General features: G+C 57.2%; 1 protein-coding gene across 7 annotated transcripts in view; it reads left to right on the top strand.

Moving 5' to 3' along the window:
* Positions 1 to 18,775, top strand: part of LOC124007420 (electrogenic sodium bicarbonate cotransporter 4-like) — a 62,986-nt gene that overhangs the window by 27,275 nt on the left and 16,936 nt on the right. For 4 of the 7 annotated variants that reach the window (XM_046317964.1, XM_046317960.1, XM_046317963.1 and 1 more), the window contains 8 exons: positions 274 to 448; positions 541 to 674; positions 777 to 957; positions 1,038 to 1,128; positions 1,863 to 1,921; positions 5,929 to 6,120; positions 6,343 to 6,456; positions 7,398 to 7,559. In XM_046317964.1, the coding sequence (XP_046173920.1) occupies positions 274 to 448; positions 541 to 674; positions 777 to 957; positions 1,038 to 1,128; positions 1,863 to 1,921; positions 5,929 to 6,120; positions 6,343 to 6,456; positions 7,398 to 7,559 (1,108 nt within the window). Of the gene's footprint in view, positions 1 to 273; positions 449 to 540; positions 675 to 776; positions 958 to 1,037; positions 1,129 to 1,862; positions 1,922 to 5,928; positions 6,121 to 6,342; positions 6,457 to 6,894; positions 7,009 to 7,397; positions 7,560 to 18,775 lie in introns of all 7 variants that reach the window. The other 3 variants (XM_046317967.1, XM_046317961.1, XM_046317962.1) reach the window with 2 other exon arrangements.

The raw sequence follows: 18,775 nt of genomic DNA, 5'->3' as shown, positions 1-18,775 counted from the left end.
GTGTGTGTGTGTGTGTGTGTGTGTGTGTGTGTGTGTGTCTGTCTGTCTGTCTGTCTGTCTGTCTGTCTGTCTGTCTGTCTGTCTGTCTGTCTGTCTGTCTGTCTGTCTGTCTGTCTGTCTGTCTGTCTGTCTGTCTGTCTGTCTGTCTGTCTGTCTGTCTGTCTGTCTGTCTGTCTGTCTGTCTGTCTGTCTGTCTGTCTGTCTGTCTGTCTGTCTGTCTGTCTGTCTGTCTGTCTGTCTGTCTGTCTGTCTGTCTGTCTGTCTGTGTCCCAGGTTCTGTGGAGGCCTGTGGCTGGACATTAAGAGGAAGGTTCCGTGGATCCTTAGTGATTTCTCCCAGGGCTTTCACATCCAGTCCATCTCTGCTGTTCTGTTCATCTACCTGGGCTGCATCACCAACGCCATCACCTTCGGAGGCCTGCTGGGAGACGCCACTGACAACTACCAGGTACACACACACACACACACACACACACTTACATGCCAACATGCGTAAGTTACACACCGGTCTCAACTCCTCCCCCTCTCTCCCTGTGGCAGGGTGTGATGGAGAGCTTCCTGGGTACAGCGTTAGCAGGGACAGTGTTCTGTCTGTTAGGAGGTCAGCCTCTCATCATTCTCAGTTCTACTGGACCCATCCTCATCTTCGAGAAACTGCTCTACGAGTTCTGCAAGTGAGCCACACACACACACACACACAGGCTGTGTATCTGTCTGATCCTTATTTTGTGCACTTAGTTTGTTTCTTCTGACGCTGGTGCGAATGTGTGTCCCAGGTCGAACACTATAGACTACATGGAGCTGCGCCTGTGGATTGGTCTCCACTCCTGTCTGCAGTGTCTGATCCTGGTCGCCACGGACGCCAGTTACATCATCAAATATATCACCCGCTTCACCGAGGAGGGCTTCTCCAGCCTCATCTCCTTCATCTTCATCTCGGACGCCATCAAGAAGATGGTGGGTGACACACACACACACGCACACACACACACACACTCACGCGGTGTCTTAACTGTTTTCGTAATGTGTTACAACAGGTGGGCTCCTTTAAGTACTACCCCATCAACCGTGTCTTCAAGCCCGACTACGTTACCACATACAGGTGTGAATGTATCGCACCTGACCAGGGTGAGCCTCTCCTCTCCCTCTTCTTCTGCTGCTGTCTCTCCTCCTCATCTCATTCCTTCCTCTTCTCCCGTTCCTCCGCCGGCCACTCCTCCTGTTTCTCCTCCGTGTCCTCCTCCTCTCCTTCTTAATTGGGTGCTTCACTAGAACTGACACCAGTGAAGTGCAGTATTGCCATCTGCAGGGCAGTTTAGGGAGTTCACATCCCATTCTTACTCGAGACGTATCCCCTCGTTTGGGGGATGTGTATACTATAATAATAATGCTTTGGGGAGGGTGCTTATATATTTGTCTGTTACACACAAGTGTGTAATGAAAATATGTTGTTGTGTTTTTTGTTGCATATTCCAACTCCCCCTGAGACACCCGCAGGGAGTGAGGTCATGGCCAGGGTCTCCATTTTATAGAGCCCCTGGAGCACAGAAACAGATTTTTGTTCACCTTGTTGGCTCCGGTATTTGAACCAGCCACCTTTCGGGTTACTGGCCCATCACTCTTACCTCGAGTCTACCTGCCATCCCCTTGTACTGTCTGTATTCGCCCTCTCAACTACTGTAACTGATGCTGTCTGTTTCTGCTTCTCTCGCTCTCTTTCTCTGGCTGCTATCTGAGTGAGTATACTGCTACATCATGCTACAAATCCGTCATGTTCCCATAAAACTGGCATCGTGTAATCTAGCTGGGGCACCTGACTTCTCTCTGTATCGCTCTCTCTCTCTCTCTCTCTCTCTCTGCAGCTGCCGCGATGGCTTTTAACGTTTCAGTTCCACTCGCGGACGATAATATGACGGATTTGGTAAGTGGCTCGGGAGCTAACGGGGACTCATTCACTCATCTGTTTCTCAGATGGTTGAGTCTATGGGGGACAGTCTGCCTGTGGCCAAAAAATAGACTGTAGGACGTAACATAGTCACAGGACGAGCAGCACTGTGCTGCCTGACCACGTTCGTTTCTGCACTACTCCGTATTCTCTCTCTCTCTCTCTCTCTCTCTCTCTCTCTCTCTCTCTCTCTCTCTCTCTCTCTCTCTCTGTGTCTCTCTGTGTCTCTCTGTGTCTCTGTCTCTCTCTGTGTCTCTGTATTCTCTCTCTCTCTCTCTCTCTCTCTGTGTGTGTCTCTGTGTCTCTCTGTGTCTCTGTGTCTCTGTGTCTCTGTCTCTCTCTGTGTCTCTGCATTCTCTCTCTCTCTCTCTCTCTCTCTCTGTGTCTCTGTGTCTCTGTGTCTCTGTGTCTCTGTGTCTCTGTATTCTCTCTCTCTCTCTCTCTCTCTCTGTGTCTCTGTGTCTCTGTGTCTCTGTGTCTCTGTGTCTCTGTGTCTCTGTATTCTCTCTCTCTCTCTCTCTCTCTCTCTCTCTCTCTCTCTCTGTCTCTCTGTGTCTCTGTGTCTCTGTGTCTCTGTGTCTCTGTGTCTCTGTGTCTCTGTATTCTCTCTCTCTCTCTCTCTCTCTCTGTGTCTCTGTGTCTCTGTATTCTCTCTCTCTCTCTCTGTCTCTCTCTCTGTCTCTCTGTGTCTCTGTGTCTCTGTGTCTCTGTGTCTCTGTGTCTCTGTGTCTCTGTGTCTCTGTATTCTCTCTCTCTCTCTCTCTCTCTCTCTCTGTCTCTCTGTGTCTCTGTGTCTCTGTGTCTCTGTGTCTCTGTGTCTCTGTGTCTCTGTGTCTCTCTGTGTCTCTATGTCTCTCTGTGTCTCTGTATTCTCTCTCTCTCTCTCTCTCTCTCTCTCTCTCTCTCTCTCTGTGTCTCTGTGTCTCTGTGTCTCTGTGTCTCTGTATTCTCTCTCTCTCTCTCTCTCTCTCTCTCTCTGTCTCTCTGTGTCTCTGTGTCTCTGTGTTTCTCTGTGTCTCTGTATTCTCTCTCTCTCTCTCTCTGTCTCTCTGTGTCTCTCTGTGTCTCTGTGTCTCTGTGTCTCTGTGTCTCTGTATTCTCTCTCTCTCTCTCTCTCTCTCTCTCTCTCTCTCTCTCTCTCTCTCTCTCTCTCTCTCTCTGTGTCTCTGTGTTTCTCTGTGTCTCTGTATTCGCTCTCTCTCTCTGTCTCTCTGTGTCTCTCTGTGTCTCTCTGTGTCTCTGTGTCTCTGTGTCTCTGTGTCTCTGTATTCTCTCTCTCTCTCTCTCTCTCTCTCTCTCTCTCTCTCTCTCTCTCTCTCTCTCTCTCTCTGTCTCTCTGTGTCTCTCTGTGTCTCTCTGTGTCTCTCTGTGTCTCTGTATTCTCTCTCTCTCTCTCTCTCTCTCTCTCTCTCTCTCTCTCTCTCTCTCTCTCTCTCTCTCTCTCTCTCTCTCTCTGTCTCTCTGTGTCTCTCTGTGTCTCTCTGTGTCTCTGTATTCTCTCTCTCTGTCTCTCTGTGTCTCTCTGTGTCTCTCTGTGTCTCTGTGTCTCTGTGTCTCTGTGTCTCTGTATTCTCTCTCTCTCTCTCTCTCTCTCTCTCTCTCTCTCTGTGTCTCTCTCTCTCTCTCTCTCTCTCTCTCTCTCTGTCTCTCTGTGTCTCTCTGTGTCTCTCTGTGTCTCTCTGTGTCTCTCTCTTCTCTCTCTCTCTCTCTCTCTCTCTCTCTCTCTCTCTCTCTCTCTCTCTCTCTCTCTCTCTCTCTCTCTCTCTGTCTCTCTGTGTCTCTGTGTCTCTGTATTCTCTCTCTCTCTCTCTCTCTCTCTCTCTCTCTCTCTCTCTCTCTCTCTCTCTCTCTCTCTCTCTCTGTGTCTCTGTGTCTCTGTGTTTCTCTGTGTCTCTGTATTCTCTCTCTCTCTCTCTCTCTCTCTCTCTCTCTCTCTCTGTGTCTCTCTGTGTCTCTCTGTGTCTCTCTGTGTCTCTCTGTCTCTGTGTCTCTGTGTCTCTGTGTCTCTGTATTCTCTCTCTCTCTCTCTCTCTCTCTCTCTCTCTCTGTGTCTCTGTGTCTCTCTGTGTCTCTGTGTCTCTCTGTGTCTCTGTATTCTCTCTCTCTCTCTCTCTCTCTCTCTGTCTCTCTGTGTCTCTGTGTCTCTCTGTGTCTCTGTGTCTCTCTGTGTCTCTGTATTCTCTCTCTCTCTCTCTCTCTGTGTCTCTGTGTCTCTCTGTGTCTCTGTGTCTCTGTATTCTCTCTCTCTCTCTCTCTCTCTCTCTCTCTCTCTCTCTCTCTCTCTCTCTCTCTCTCTCTCTCTCTCTCTCTGTGTCTCTGTCTCTCTGTGTCTCTGTGTCTCTGTGTTTCGCTGTGTCTCTGTATTTGCTCTCTCTCTCTGTCTCTCTGTGTCTCTCTGTGTCTCTCTGTGTCTCTGTGTCTCTGTGTCTCTGTGTCTCTGTATTCTCTCTCTCTCTCTCTCTCTCTCTCTCTCTCTCTCTCTCTCTCTCTCTCTCTCTCTCTCTCTCTCTGTGTCTCTGTGTCTCTGTGTCTCTGTGTCTCTGTGTCTCTGTATTCTCTCTCTCTCTCTCTCTCTCTCTCTGTCTCTCTGTGTCTCTCTGTGTCTCTCTGTGTCTCTGTCTCTGTGTCTCTCTGTGTCTCTGTATCTCTCTGTCTCTCTCTCTCTCTCTCTCTCTCTCTCTCTCTCTCTCTCTCTCTCTCTCTGTCTCTCTGTGTCTCTGTGTCTCTGTGTTTCTCTGTGTCTCTGTATTCTCTCTCTCTCTCTCTGTCTCTCTGTGTCTCTCTGTCTCTGTGTCTCTGTGTCTCTGTGTCTCTGTGTCTCTGTATTCTCTCTCTCTCTCTGTGTCTGTGTCTCTGTGTCTCTGTATTCTCTCTCTCTCTATATTCTCTCTCTCTCTCTCTCTCTCTCTCTCTCTCTCTATCTCTCTCTGTCTCTCTCTCTGTGTCTCTCTGTGTCTCTGTCTCTCTGTGTCTCTCTGTCTCTCTGTCTCTCTGTCTCTCTCTCTCTCTCTCTCTCTCTCTCTCTCTCTCTGTGTCTCTGTATTCTCTGTCTCTCTCTCTCTCTCTCTCTCTCTCTCTCTGTCTCTCTGTCTCTCTGTGTCTCTGTGTCTCTGTGTTTCTCTGTGTCTCTGTATTCTCTCTCTCTCTCTCTGTCTCTCTGTGTCTCTCTGTCTCTGTGTCTCTGTGTCTCTGTGTCTCTGTGTCTCTGTGTCTCTGTATTCTCTCTCTCTCTCTGTGTCTGTGTCTCTGTGTCTCTGTATTCTCTCTCTCTCTCTCTCTCTCTCTCTCTCTCTCTCTCTCTCTCTCTGTGTCTCTGTGTCTCTGTGTTTCTCTGTGTCTCTGTATCTCTCTGTGTCTCTCTGTGTCTCTCTGTGTCTCTGTATTCTCTCTCTCTCTCTCTCTCTCTCTCTCTCTCTCTCTCTCTCTATCTCTCGGTGTCTCTGTGTCTCTCTCTGTGTCTCTGTATTCTCTCTCTCTCTCTCTCTCTCTCTCTCTCTCTCTCTCTCTCGGTCTCTCTGTGTCTCTCTGTGTCTCTCTGTGTCTCCGTGTCTCTGTCTCTCTCTGTCTCTCTGTGTCTCTGTGTCTCTGTGTCTCTCTGTGTCTCTGTGTCTCTGTGTCTCTGTTTCTCTCTGTGTCTCTGTATTCTCTCTCTCTCTCTCTCTCTCTCTCTCTCTCTCTCTCTCTCTCTCTCTCTCTCTCTCTCTCTCTCTCTCTCTCTCTCTATCTCTCTCTCTCTCTGTCTCTCTGTGTCTCTGTATTCTCTCTCTCTCTCTCTCTCTCTCTCTCTCTCTCTCTCTCTCTCTCTCTCTCTCTCTCTCTCTCTCTCTCTCTCTCTGTGTCTCTGTGTTTCTCTGTGTCTCTGTATTCGCTCTCTCTCTCTGTCTCTCTGTGTCTCTCTGTGTCTCTCTGTGTCTCTGTGTCTCTGTGTCTCTCTGTGTCTCTGTATTCTCTCTCTCTGTCTCTCTGTGTCTCTGTGTGTGTAGTATAACATAACAGGTCTGGACTGGAGTCAGCTGAGTAAGAAGGAGTGTGTGAAGTATGGCGGCGCCCTGCTGGGGAACGCGTGTAAGTACGTCCCAGACCTGGCCCTCATATCTTTTATCCTGTTCTTCGGCACCTACTCTATGACCGTCTCCCTCAAGAAGTTCAAGACTAGCCGCTACTTCCCCACCAAGGTGAGAGACACTCTGGGACATAGAATGTGAGACATTTGATGCAGGGGATCTTTGCTTGGTGTTTATGACATATTGCGTGATAGGTAGGTCACGTAAACTCAACCTCTTCCCTTGACGGTCAACTCTCCTAACTTTACCCCTCTCCTTCTCCCCCCCCCCTCCGATCGTCCCCCACCCTGTCCTTTCCTGTCCACGTCCATCTTCTTCCTGCCTGTGCTCCAGTGCCGTTCCCTGGTTGGTGATTTCTCCATCATCATCTCCATCCTGGTGTTCTGTGGGATAGACTACCTGTTAGGCCTGGACACGCCCAAACTGCACGTGCCCACTGAAGTCAAGGTTCCTCTCCTCCCCTCATCCCTTGCTCTGTCACTCCCTCTCTTCAGCTCGTTCTCTCCCTCTCGATCTCTTCCTTCTTCCTGAAATCATTCGGGGATAAAAAAAGTTTTAAATGAATGATTTTGAGACATTAACATACTGACACTCACACTTCTCTTTTATTTTCATCCCTCTCTCCTGTCTGTGTGTTTGATCTGTACGTCTCTGTCTTTTTTCCTCCATCTCTTCCGCCCCTCTTTTTGTCTGTGGTGTGTGTGTGTGTGTGTGTGTGTGTGTGTGTGTGTGTGTGTGTGTGTGTGTGTGTGTGTGTGTGTGTGTGTGTGTGTGTGTGTGTGTGTGTGTGTGTGTGTGTGTGTGTGTGTGTGTGTGTGTGTGTGTGTGTGTGTGTGTGTGTGTGTGTGTGTGTGTGTGTGCGTGCGTGGGTGTGGATGGGCCTAGCTGAGGAAACTGATCAGTGATTTCTCCATCTTCATGTCAATCATGACGTTTGTGGGTCTGGATATGCTTGTAGGGCTGGACACGCCCAAACTAATTGTACCCACAGAGTTTCAGGTATTTCTGACCCTTAACCCAATGTGTCTGTGTGCGTGATTCACAGATGCATGCATTTTCAATATGTTTGATTTTGACTCCGCTCCCCTCCTAAGTGTTTGAGTTGCATGTGTCTTTTTGTTGGATTTGGTGATGCATGTAAACTGTGTGTGTGTGTGTGTGTGTGTGTGTGTGTGTGTGTGTGTGTGTGTGTGTGTGTGTGTGTGTGTGTGTGTGTGTGTGTGTGTGTGTGTGTGTGTGTGTGTGTGTGTGTGTGTGTGTGTGTGTGTGTGTGTGTGTGTGTTTAGCACCATACAGGACTCGCTTGAAAAAAAGATCTGGGCCTCAAAATAACTCCCTGTGTGAATAAAGGCTACATAAATATGTGTTTGTGTGTGTGTGTGTTGTAGCCGACGCGTCCAGACCGTGGCTGGGTGGTGATGCCGTTTGGTAAGAACCCGTGGTGGGTATATGTGGCCAGCGCTGTCCCTGCTCTCCTGGTCACCATCCTCATCTTCATGGACCAACAGATCAGCGCCGTCATCGTCAACCGCAAAGAGAACAAACTCAAGGTACAGTGTGGCCGCAATGACAACACAACACAACTGCAACCATGAACACACTTACTCACTTAGGCCTGTCTCTCCCAGGGGAGCGTAGCCCGTCGGCGAATCCTCTCCATCACACTCTGTTCGTGGCTGTCTTCTCCCCCCCAAAAATAGGAACATGAATATAAATTCAACATAAACACGGCCATTCAATAACCATGAAATACAACCATGAACACGACAGCAACACAATAACTCTTGAATGCTACCTCTCCCCTCCCTTTCTCTCCGCTCCCCCTCCCCTCCTTCTCTCTCCCCCTCCTTCTCTCTCCCCCTCACTCTCTCTCCCCTACCTCTCTCTCCCCTCCTCCTCCTCCTCCTCATTCTCCCTCCACTCCTCCTCCTTCTCCCTCCCGTTCTCCTCCTTCTCCCTCCCCTCTTTATCCCTCCTGTCTTTCTCCCCTCCTTCTTCCTCCCACTCCTTCTCCCCCTTCTCACTTCCTCTTCCTCTCTCCGCTCCCCTCCTCTCTCCGCTCCCCTCCTCTCTCCCTCCCATCCTTCTCTCTCCGCTCCCCTCCTCCTCTCTCCGCTCCCCTCCTCTCTCCCTCCCATCCTTCTCTCTCCGCTCCCCTCCTCCTCTCTCCGCTCCCCTCCTCCTCTCTCCGCTCCCCTCCTCCTCTCTCCGCTCCCCTCCTTCTCTCTCCGCTCCCCTCCTCCTCTCTCCGCTCCCCTCCTTCTCTCTCCGCTCCCATCCTTCTCTCTCCGCTCCCCTCCTCCTCTCTCCGCTCCCCTCCTCCTCTCTCCGCTCCCCTTCTCTCTCCCTCCCCTCCTTCTCTCTCCGCTCCCCTCCTTCTCTCTCCCCTCCTTCTCTCTCCCCCTCACTCTCTCTCCCCTACCTCTCTCTCCCCTCCTCCTCCTCCTCCTCATTCTCCCTCCACTCCTCCTCCTTCTCCCTCCCGTTCTCCTCCTTCTCCCTCCCCTCTTTATCCCTCCTGTCTTTCTCCCCTCCTTCTTCCTCCCACTCCTTCTCCCCCTTCTCACTTCCTCTTCCTCTCTCCGCTCCCCTCCTCTCTCCGCTCCCCTCCTCTCTCCCTCCCATCCTTCTCTCTCCGCTCCCCTCCTCCTCTCTCCGCTCCCCTCCTCTCTCCCTCCCATCCTTCTCTCTCCGCTCCCCTCCTCCTCTCTCCGCTCCCCTCCTCCTCTCTCCGCTCCCCTCCTCCTCTCTCCGCTCCCCTCCTTCTCTCTCCGCTCCCCTCCTCCTCTCTCCGCTCCCCTCCTTCTCTCTCCGCTCCCATCCTTCTCTCTCCGCTCCCCTCCTCCTCTCTCCGCTCCCCTCCTCCTCTCTCCGCTCCCCTTCTCTCTCCCTCCCCTCCTTCTCTCTCCGCTCCCCTCCTTCTCTCTCCGCTCCCCTCCTTCTCTCTCCGCTCCCCTCCTTCTCTCTCCGCTCCCCTCCTCTCTCCACTTTCCTCCTCTCTCCCTCCCATCCTTCTCTCTCCCTCCCATCCTTCTCCCTCCCATCCTTCTCTCTCCAATCCCCTCCTCCTTTCTCCGCTCCCATCCTTCTCTCTCCGCTCCCCTCCTTCTCTCTCTGCTCCCATCCTTCTCTCTCCGCTCCCCTCCTCCTCTCTCCGCTCCCCTCCTTCTCTCTCCGCTCCCATCCTTCTCTCTCCGCTCCCCTCCTTCTCTCTCCGCTCCCCTCCTTCTCTCTCCGCTCCCCTCCTCTCTCCGCTCCCATCCTTCTTTCGCCGCTCCAATCCTTCTCTCTCCGCTCCCCTCCTCCTCTCTCCGCTCCCCTCCTTCTCTCTCCGCTCCCATCCTTCTCTCTCCGCTCCCCTCCTTCTCTCTCCGCTCCCCTCCTTCTCTCTCCGCTCCCCTCCTCCTCTCTCCGCTCCCCTCCTCCTCTCTCCGCTCCCCTCCTTCTCTCTCCGCTCCCCTCCTTCTCTCTCCGCTCCCCTCCTCTCTCCGCTCCCATCCTTCTTTCTCCGCTCCAATCCTTCTCTCTCCGCTCTCCTTCTCTCTCCCTCCCATCCTTCTCTCTCCGCTCCCATCCTTCTCTCTCCTCTCCCCTCCTCTCTTTGCTCCCCTCCTCTCTCCGCTCCCCTCCTTCTCTCTCCGCTCCCCTCCTTCTCTCCGCTCCCCTCCTTCTCTCTCCACTCCCCTCCTCTCTCCACTCCCCTCCTCTCTCCCTCCCATCCTTCTCTCTCCCTCCCATCCTTCTCTCTCCAATCCCCTCCTCTCTCCGCTCCTCTCCTCTCTCCGCTCCCCTCCTCTTCTCTCCGCTCCCCTCCTTCTCTCTCCGCTCCCATCATTCTCTCTCCGCTCCCATCCTCCTCTCTCCGCTCCCCTCCTCCTCTCTCCGCTCCCCTCCTTCTCTCTCCGCTCCCCTCCTCCTCTCTCTGCTCCCCTCCTCCTCTCTCCGCTCCCCTCCTTCATTCTCCCTCCCATCCTTCTCTCTCCCTCCCATCCTTCATTCTCCGCTCCCATCCTTCTCTCTCCGCTCTCCTTCTCTCTCCCTCCCATCCTTCTCTCTCCAATCCCCTCCTCTCTCCGCTCCCATCCTTCTCTCTCCGCTCCCCTCCTCCTCTCTCCGCTCCCCTCCTTCTCTCTCCGCTCCCATCCTTCTCTCTCCGCTCCCCTCCTCCTCTCTCCGCTCCCCTCCTCCTCTCTCCGCTCCCCTTCTCTCTCCCTCCCCTCCTTCTCTCTCCGCTCCCCTCCTTCTCTCTCCGCTCCCCTCCTTCTCTCTCCGCTCCCCTCCTTCTCTCTCCGCTCCCCTCCTCTCTCCACTTTCCTCCTCTCTCCCTCCCATCCTTCTCTCTCCCTCCCATCCTTCTCCCTCCCATCCTTCTCTCTCCAATCCCCTCCTCCTTTCTCCGCTCCCATCCTTCTCTCTCCGCTCCCCTCCTTCTCTCTCTGCTCCCATCCTTCTCTCTCCGCTCCCCTCCTCCTCTCTCCGCTCCCCTCCTTCTCTCTCCGCTCCCATCCTTCTCTCTCCGCTCCCCTCCTTCTCTCTCCGCTCCCCTCCTTCTCTCTCCGCTCCCCTCCTCTCTCCGCTCCCATCCTTCTTTCTCCGCTCCAATCCTTCTCTCTCCGCTCCCCTCCTCCTCTCTCCGCTCCCCTCCTTCTCTCTCCGCTCCCATCCTTCTCTCTCCGCTCCCCTCCTTCTCTCTCCGCTCCCCTCCTTCTCTCTCCGCTCCCCTCCTCCTCTCTCCGCTCCCATCCTCCTCTCTCCGCTCCCCTCCTCCTCTCTCCGCTCCCCTCCTTCTCTCTCTGCTCCCATCCTTCTCTCTCCGCTCCCCTCCTCCTCTCTCCGCTCCCCTCCTCCTCTCTCCGCTCCCCTCCTTCTCTCTCCGCTCCCCTCCTTCTCTCTCCGCTCCCCTCCTCTCTCCGCTCCCATCCTTCTTTCTCCGCTCCAATCCTTCTCTCTCCGCTCTCCTTCTCTCTCCCTCCCATCCTTCTCTCTCCGCTCCCATCCTTCTCTCTCCTCTCCCCTCCTCTCTTCGCTCCCCTCCTCTCTCCGCTCCCCTCCTTCTCTCTCCGCTCCCCTCCTTCTCTCCGCTCCCCTCCTTCTCTCTCCACTCCCTCCTCTCTCCACTCCCCTCCTCTCTCCCTCCCATCCTTCTCTCTCCCTCCCATCCTTCTCTCTCCAATCCCCTCCTCTCTCCGCTCCTCTCCTCTCTCCGCTCCCCTCCTCTTCTCTCCGCTCCCCTCCTTCTCTCTCCGCTCCCCTCCTTCTCTCTCCGCTCCCCTCCTTCTCTCTCCGCTCCCATCATTCTCTCTCCGCTCCCATCCTCCTCTCTCCGCTCCCCTCCTCCTCTCTCCGCTCCCCTCCTTCTCTCTCCGCTCCCCTCCTCCTCTCTCTGCTCCCCTCCTCCTCTCTCCGCTCCCCTCCTTCATTCTCCCTCCCATCCTTCTCTCTCCCTCCCATCCTTCATTCTCCGCTCCCATCCTTCTCTCTCGCTCTCCTTCTCTCTCCCTCCCATCCTTCTCTCTCCAATCCCCTCCTCTCTCCGCTCCCATCCTTCTCTCTCCTCTCCCCTCCTCTCTTCGCTCCCCTCCTCTCTCCGCTCCCCTCCTTCTCTCTCCACTCTCCTCCTCTCTCCGCTCCCCTCCTTCTCTCTCCACTCCCATCCTTCTCTCTCCGCTCCCCTCCTTCTCTCTCCACTCCCCTCCTCTCCCACTCCCCTCCTCTCTCCCTCCCATCCTTCTCTCTCCCTCCCATCCTTCTCTCTCCAATCCCCTCCTCTCTCCGCTCCCCTCCTCTCTCCGCTCCCCTCCTCCTCTCTCCGCTCCCCTCCTCTTCTCTCCGCTCCCCTCCTCTCTCCACTCCCATCCTTCTCTCTCCGCTCCCCTCCTTCTCTCTCCACTCCCCTCCTCTCTCCCTCCCATCCTTCTCTCTCACCCCCATCCTTCTCTCTCCAATCCCCTCCTCTCTCCGCTCCCCCTCCTTCTCTCTCCACTCCCCTCCATCTCTCTCCGCTCCCCTTCTTCTCTCTCCACTCCCCTCCTTCTCTCTCCGCTCCCATCCTTCTCTCTCCGCTCCCCTCCTTCTCTCTCCGCTCCCCTTCTTCTCTCTCCGCTCCCATCCTTCTCTCTCCGCTCCCCTCCTTCTCTCTCCGCTCCCCTCCTTCTCTCTCCGCTCCCATCTTTCTCTCTCCGCTCTCCTTCTCTCTCCCTCCCATCCTTCTCTCTCTGCTCCCATCCTTCTCCCTCCGATCCGATCCTTCTCTCTCCGCTCCCATCCTTCTCTCTCCGCTCCCCTCCTTCTCTCTCCCGCTCCCCTCCTTCTCTCTCCGCTCCCCTCCTTCTCTCTCCGCTCCCCTCCTTCTCTCTCCGCTCCCCTCTTCTCTCCGCTCCCCTCCTCTCTCCGCTCCCCTCCCCTCCTCTCTCCGCTCCCCTCCTTCTCTCTCCCTCCCATGCTTCTCTCTCCGCTCCCTCCTTCTCTCTCCACTCCCATCCTTCTCTCTCCACTCCCATCCTTCTCTCTCCACTCCCATCCTTCTCTCTCCGCTCCCCTCCTCTCTCTGCTCCCCTCCTCTCTCCGCTCCCATCCTTCTCTCCCCAATCCCCTCCTCTCTCCGCTCCCCTCCTTCTCTCTCCGCTCCCCTCCTTCTCTCTCCGCTCCCCTCCTTCTCTCCGCTCCCCTCCTTCTCTCTCCGCTCCCCTCCTTCTCTCTCCACTCCCATCCTTCTCTCTCCGCTCCCCTCCTCTCTCTGCTCCCCTCCTCTCTCCGCTCCCATCCTTCTCTCCCCAATCCCCTCCTCTCTCCGCTCCCCTCCTTCTCTCTCCGCTCCCCTCCTTCTCTCTCCGCTCCCCTCCTTCTCTCCGCTCCCCTCCTTCTCTCTCCGCTCCCCTCCTTCTCTCTCCGCTCCCCTCCTTCTCTCTCCGCTCCCCTCCTTCTCTCTCCGCTCCCCTCCTTCTCTCTCCGCTCCCCTCCTTCTCTCTCCGCTCCCCTCTTCTCTCCGCTCCCCTCCTCTCTCCGCTCCCCTCCCCTCCTCTCTCCGCTCCCCTCCTTCTCTCTCCCTCCCATGCTTCTCTCTCCGCTCCCCTCCTTCTCTCTCCACTCCCATCCTTCTCTCTCCACTCCCATCCTTCTCTCTCCACTCCCATCCTTCTCTCTCCGCTCCCCTCCTCTCTCTGCTCCCCTCCTCTCTCCGCTCCCATCCTTCTCTCCCCAATCCCCTCCTCTCTCCGCTCCCCTCCTTCTCTCTCCGCTCCCCTCCTTCTCTCTCCGCTCCCCTCCTTCTCTCCGCTCCCCTCCTTCTCTCTCCGCTCCCCTCCTTCTCTCTCCGCTCCCCTCCTTCTCTCTCCGCTCCCCTCCTTCTCTCTCCAATCCCCTCCTCCTTTCTCCGCTCCCATCCTTCTCTCTCTGCTCCCCTCCTTCTCTCTCTGCTCCCATCCTTCTCTCTCCGCTCCCCTCCTCCTCTCTCCGCTCCCCTCCTTCTCTCTCCGCTCCCATCCTTCTCTCTCCGCTCCCCTCCTTCTCTCTCCGCTCCCCTCCTTCTCTCTCCGCTCCCCTCCTCTCTCCGCTCCCATCCTTCTTTCTCCGCTCCAATCCTTCTGTCTCCGCTCCCCTCCTCCTCTCTCCGCTCCCCTCCTTCTCTCTCCGCTCCCATCCTTCTCTCTCCGCTCCCCTCCTTCTCTCTCCGCTCCCCTCCTTCTCTCTCCGCTCCCCTCCTCCTCTCTCCGCTCCCATCCTCCTCTCTCCGCTCCCCTCCTCCTCTCTCCGCTCCCCTCCTTCTCTCTCTGCTCCCATCCTTCTCTCTCCGCTCCCCTCCTCCTCTCTCCGCTCCCCTCCTCCTCTCTCCGCTCCCCTCCTTCTCTCTCCGCTCCCCTCCTTCTCTCTCCGCTCCCCTCCTCTCTCCGCTCCCATCCTTCTCTCTCCGCTCTCCTTCTCTCTCCCTCCCATCCTTCTCTCTCCAATCCCCTCCTCTCTCCGCTCCCATCCTTCTCTCTCCGCTCCCCTCCTCCTCTCTCCGCTCCCCTCCTTCTCTCTCCGCTCCCATCCTTCTCTCTCCGCTCCCCTCCCTCCTCTCTCCGCTCCCCTCCTCCTCTCTCCGCTCCCCTTCTCTCTCCCTCCCCCTCCTTCTCTCTCCGCTCCCCTCCTTCTCTCTCCGCTCCCCTCCTTCTCTCTCCGCTCCCCTCCTTCTCTCTCCGCTCCCCTCCTCTCTCCACTTTCCTCCTCTCTCCCTCCCATCCTTCTCTCTCCCTCCCATCCTTCTCCCTCCCATCCTTCTCTCTCCAATCCCCTCCTCCTTTCTCCGCTCCCATCCTTCTCTCTCCGCTCCCCTCCTTCTCTCTCTGCTCCCATCCTTCTCTCTCCGCTCCCCTCCTCCTCTCTCCGCTCCCCTCCTTCTCTCTCCGCTCCCATCCTTCTCTCTCCGCTCCCCTCCTTCTCTCTCCGCTCCCCTCCTTCTCTCTCCGCTCCCCTCCTCTCTCCGCTCCCATCCTTCTTTCTCCGCTCCAATCCTTCTCTCTCCGCTCCCCTCCTCCTCTCTCCGCTCCCCTCCTTCTCTCTCCGCTCCCATCCTTCTCTCTCCGCTCCCCTCCTTCTCTCTCCGCTCCCCTCCTTCTCTCTCCGCTCCCCTCCTCCTCTCTCCGCTCCCATCCTCCTCTCTCCGCTCCCCTCCTCCTCTCTCCGCTCCCCTCCTTCTCTCTCTGCTCCCATCCTTCTCTCTCCGCTCCCCTCCTCCTCTCTCCGCTCCCCTCCTCCTCTCTCCGCTCCCCTCCTTCTCTCTCCGCTCCCCTCCTTCTCTCTCCGCTCCCCTCCTCTCTCCGCTCCCATCCTTCTTTCTCCGCTCCAATCCTTCTCTCTCCGCTCTCCTTCTCTCTCCTTCCCATCCTTCTCTCTCCGCTCCCATCCTTCTCTCTCCTCTCCCCTCCTCTCTTCGCTCCCCTCCTCTCTCCGCTCCCCTCCTTCTCTCTCCGCTCCCCTCCTTCTCTCCGCTCCCCTCCTTCTCTCTCCACTCCCCTCCTCTCTCCACTCCCCTCCTCTCTCCCTCCCATCCTTCTCTCTCCCTCCCATCCTTCTCTCTCCAATCCCCTCCTCTCTCCGCTCCTCTCCTCTCTCCGCTCCCCTCCTCTTCTCTCCGCTCCCCTCCTTCTCTCTCCGCTCCCCTCCTTCTCTCTCCGCTCCCCTCCTTCTCTCTCCGCTCCCATCATTCTCTCTCCGCTCCCATCCTCCTCTCTCCGCTCCCCTCCTCCTCTCTCCGCTCCCCTCCTTCTCTCTCCGCTCCCCTCCTCCTCTCTCTGCTCCCCTCCTCCTCTCTCCGCTCCCTTCCTTCATTCTCCCTCCCATCCTTCTCTCTCCCTCCCATCCTTCATTCTCCGCTCCCATCCTTCTCTCTCCGCTCTCCTTCTCTCTCCCTCCCATCCTTCTCTCTCCAATCCCCTCCTCTCTCCGCTCCCATCCTTCTCTCTCCTCTCCCCTCCTCTCTTCGCTCCCCTCCTCTCTCCGCTCCCCTCCTTCTCTCTCCACTCTCCTCCTCTCTCCGCTCCCCTCCTTCTCTCTCCACTCCCATCCTTCTCTCTCCGCTCCCCTCCTTCTCTCTCCACTCCCCTCCTCTCTCCACTCCCCTCCTCTCTCCCTCCCATCCTTCTCTCTCCCTCCCATCCTTCTCTCTCCAATCCCCTCCTCTCTCCGCTCCCCTCCTCTCTCCGCTCCCCTCCTCCTCTCTCCGCTCCCCTCCTCTTCTCTCCGCTCCCCTCCTCTCTCCACTCCCATCCTTCTCTCTCCGCTCCCTCCTTCTCTCTCCACTCCCCTCCTCTCTCCCTCCCATCCTTCTCTCTCACCCCCATCCTTCTCTCTCCAATCCCCTCCTCTCTCCGCTCCCCTCCTTCTCTCTCCACTCCCTCCATCTCTCTCCGCTCCCCTTCTTCTCTCTCCACTCCCCTCCTTCTCTCTCCGCTCCCATCCTTCTCTCTCCGCTCCCCTCCTTCTCTCTCCGCTCCCCTTCTTCTCTCTCCGCTCCCATCCTTCTCTCTCCGCTCCCCTCCTTCTCTCTCCGCTCCCCTCCTTCTCTCTCCGCTCCCATCTTTCTCTCTCCGCTCTCCTTCTCTCTCCCTCCCATCCTTCTCTCTCTGCTCCCATCCTTCTCCCTCCGATCCGATCCTTCTCTCTCCGCTCCCATCCTTCTCTCTCCGCTCCCCTCCTTCTCTCTCCGCTCCCCTCCTTCTCTCTCCGCTCCCCTCCTTCTCTCTCCGCTCCCCTCCTTCTCTCTCCGCTCCCCTCTTCTCTCCGCTCCCCTCCTCTCTCCGCTCCCCTCCCCTCCTCTCTCCGCTCCCCTCCTTCTCTCTCCCTCCCATGCTTCTCTCTCCGCTCCCCTCCTTCTCTCTCCACTCCCATCCTTCTCTCTCCACTCCCATCCTTCTCTCTCCACTCCCATCCTTCTCTCTCCGCTCCCCTCCTCTCTCTGCTCCCCTCCTCTCTCCGCTCCCATCCTTCTCTCCCCAATCCCCTCCTCTCTCCGCTCCCCTCCTTCTCTCTCCGCTCCCCTCCTTCTCTCTCCGCTCCCCTCCTTCTCTCCGCTCCCCTCCTTCTCTCTCCGCTCCCCTCCTTCTCTCTCCGCTCCCCTCCTTCTCTCTCCGCTCCCCTCCTTCTCTCTCCGCTCCCCTCCTCCTCTCTCCGCTCCCCTCCTCCTCTCTCCGCTCCCCTCCTCTCTCCGCTCCCCTCCTTCTCTCTCCGCTCCCCTCCTTCTCTCTCCGCTCCCATCCTTCTCTCTCCGCTCCCCTCCTTCTCTCTCCGCTCTCCTCCTTCTCTCTCCGTTCCCCTCCTCTCTTCGCTCCCCTCCTCTCTCCGCTCCCCTCTTCTCTCCGCTCCCCTCCTTCTCTCTCCGCTCCCCTCCTCTCTCCCCTCCCCTCCTCTCTGCTTCCCTCCTCTCTCCCCTCCCCTCCTCTCTCCCCTCCCCTCCTCTCTCCTCTCCCCTCCTCTCTCCGCTCCCCTCCCCTCCTCTCTCCGCTCCCCTCCTTCTCTCTCCGCTCCCCTCCTTCTCTCTCCGCTCCCATCCTTCTCTCTCCGCTCCCCTCCTTCTCTCTCCACTCCCATCCTTCTCTCTCCGCTCCCATCCTCTCTCCGCTCCCCTCCTCTCTCCGCTCCCCTCCTCCTCTCTCCGCTCCCCTCCTTCTCTCTCCGCTCCCCTCCATCTCTCTCCGCTCCCCTCCTTCTCTCTCCGCTCCCCTCCTTCTCTCTCCGCTCCCCTCCTTCTCTCTCCGTTCCCCTCCTCTTCTCTCCGCTCCCCTTCTTCTCTCTCCGCTCCCCTCTTCTCTCCACTCCCCTCTTCTCTCCGCTCCCCTCTTCTCTCCGCTCCCCTCCTTCTCTCTCCGCTCCCCTCCCCTCCTCTCTCCCCTCCCCTCCTCTCTCCGCTCTCCTCCTCTCTGCGCTCCCCTCCTTCTCTCTCCGCTCCCCTCCTTCTCTCTCCGCTCCCCTCCCCTCCTCTCTCCCCTCCCCTCCTCTCTCCGCTCTCCTCCTCTCTGCGCTCCCCTCCTTCTCTCTCCGCTCCCCTCCCCTCCTCTCTCCGCTCTCCTTCTCTCTCCCTCCCATCCTTCTCTCTCCGCTCCCATCCTTCTCTCTCCTCTCCCCTCCTCTCTTCGCTCCCCTCCTCTCTCCGCTCCCCTCCTTCTCTCTCCGCTCCCCTCCTTCTCTCCGCTCCCCTCCTTCTCTCTCCACTCCCCTCCTCCTCTCCACTCCCCTCCTCTCTCCCTCCCATCCTTCTCTCTCCCTCCCATCCTTCTCTCTCCAATCCCCTCCTCTCTCCGCTCCTCTCCTCTCTCCGCTCCCCTCCTCTTCTCTCCGCTCCCCTCCTTCTCTCTCCGCTCCCCTCCTTCTCTCTCCGCTCCCCTCCTTCTCTCTCCGCTCCCATCATTCTCTCTCCGCTCCCATCCTCCTCTCTCCGCTCCCCTCCTCCTCTCTCCGCTCCCCTCCTTCTCTCTCCGCTCCCCTCCTCCTCTCTCTGCTCCCCTCCTCCTCTCTCTGCTCCCCTCCTTCATTCTCCCTCCCATCCTTCTCTCTCCCTCCCATCCTTCATTCTCCGCTCCCATCCTTCTCTCTCCGCTCTCCTTCTCTCTCCCTCCCATCCTTCTCTCTCCAATCCCCTCCTCTCTCCGCTCCCATCCTTCTCTCTCCTCTCCCCTCCTCTCTTCGCTCCCCTCCTCTCTCCGCTCCCCTCCTTCTCTCTCCACTCTCCTCCTCTCTCCGCTCCCCTCCTTCTCTCTCCACTCCCATCCTTCTCTCTCCGCTCCCCTCCTTCTCTCTCCACTCCCCTCCTCTCTCCACTCCCCTCCTCTCTCCCTCCCATCCTTCTCTCTCCCTCCCATCCTTCTCTCTCCAATCCCCTCCTCTCTCCGCTCCCCTCCTCTCTCCGCTCCCCTCCTCCTCTCTCCGCTCCCCTCCTCTTCTCTCCGCTCCCCTCCTCTCTCCACTCCCATCCTTCTCTCTCCGCTCCCCTCCTTCTCTCTCCACTCCCCTCCTCTCTCCCTCCCATCCTTCTCTCTCACCCCCATCCTTCTCTCTCCAATCCCCTCCTCTCTCCGCTCCCCTCCTTCTCTCTCCACTCCCCTCCATCTCTCTCCGCTCCCCTTCTTCTCTCTCCACTCCCCTCCTTCTCTCTCCGCTCCCATCCTTCTCTCTCCGCTCCCCTCCTTCTCTCTCCGCTCCCCTTCTTCTCTCTCCGCTCCCATCCTTCTCTCTCCGCTCCCCTCCTTCTCTCTCCGCTCCCCTCCTTCTCTCTCCGCTCCCATCTTTCTCT

This window comes from Oncorhynchus gorbuscha, linkage group LG20 (genome assembly GCF_021184085.1).
Source record: "Oncorhynchus gorbuscha isolate QuinsamMale2020 ecotype Even-year linkage group LG20, OgorEven_v1.0, whole genome shotgun sequence".
In the NCBI taxonomy this organism is placed as follows: Eukaryota; Metazoa; Chordata; class Actinopteri; order Salmoniformes; family Salmonidae; genus Oncorhynchus; species Oncorhynchus gorbuscha.
This window is presented reverse-complemented; position numbering and strand designations above follow the sequence as displayed.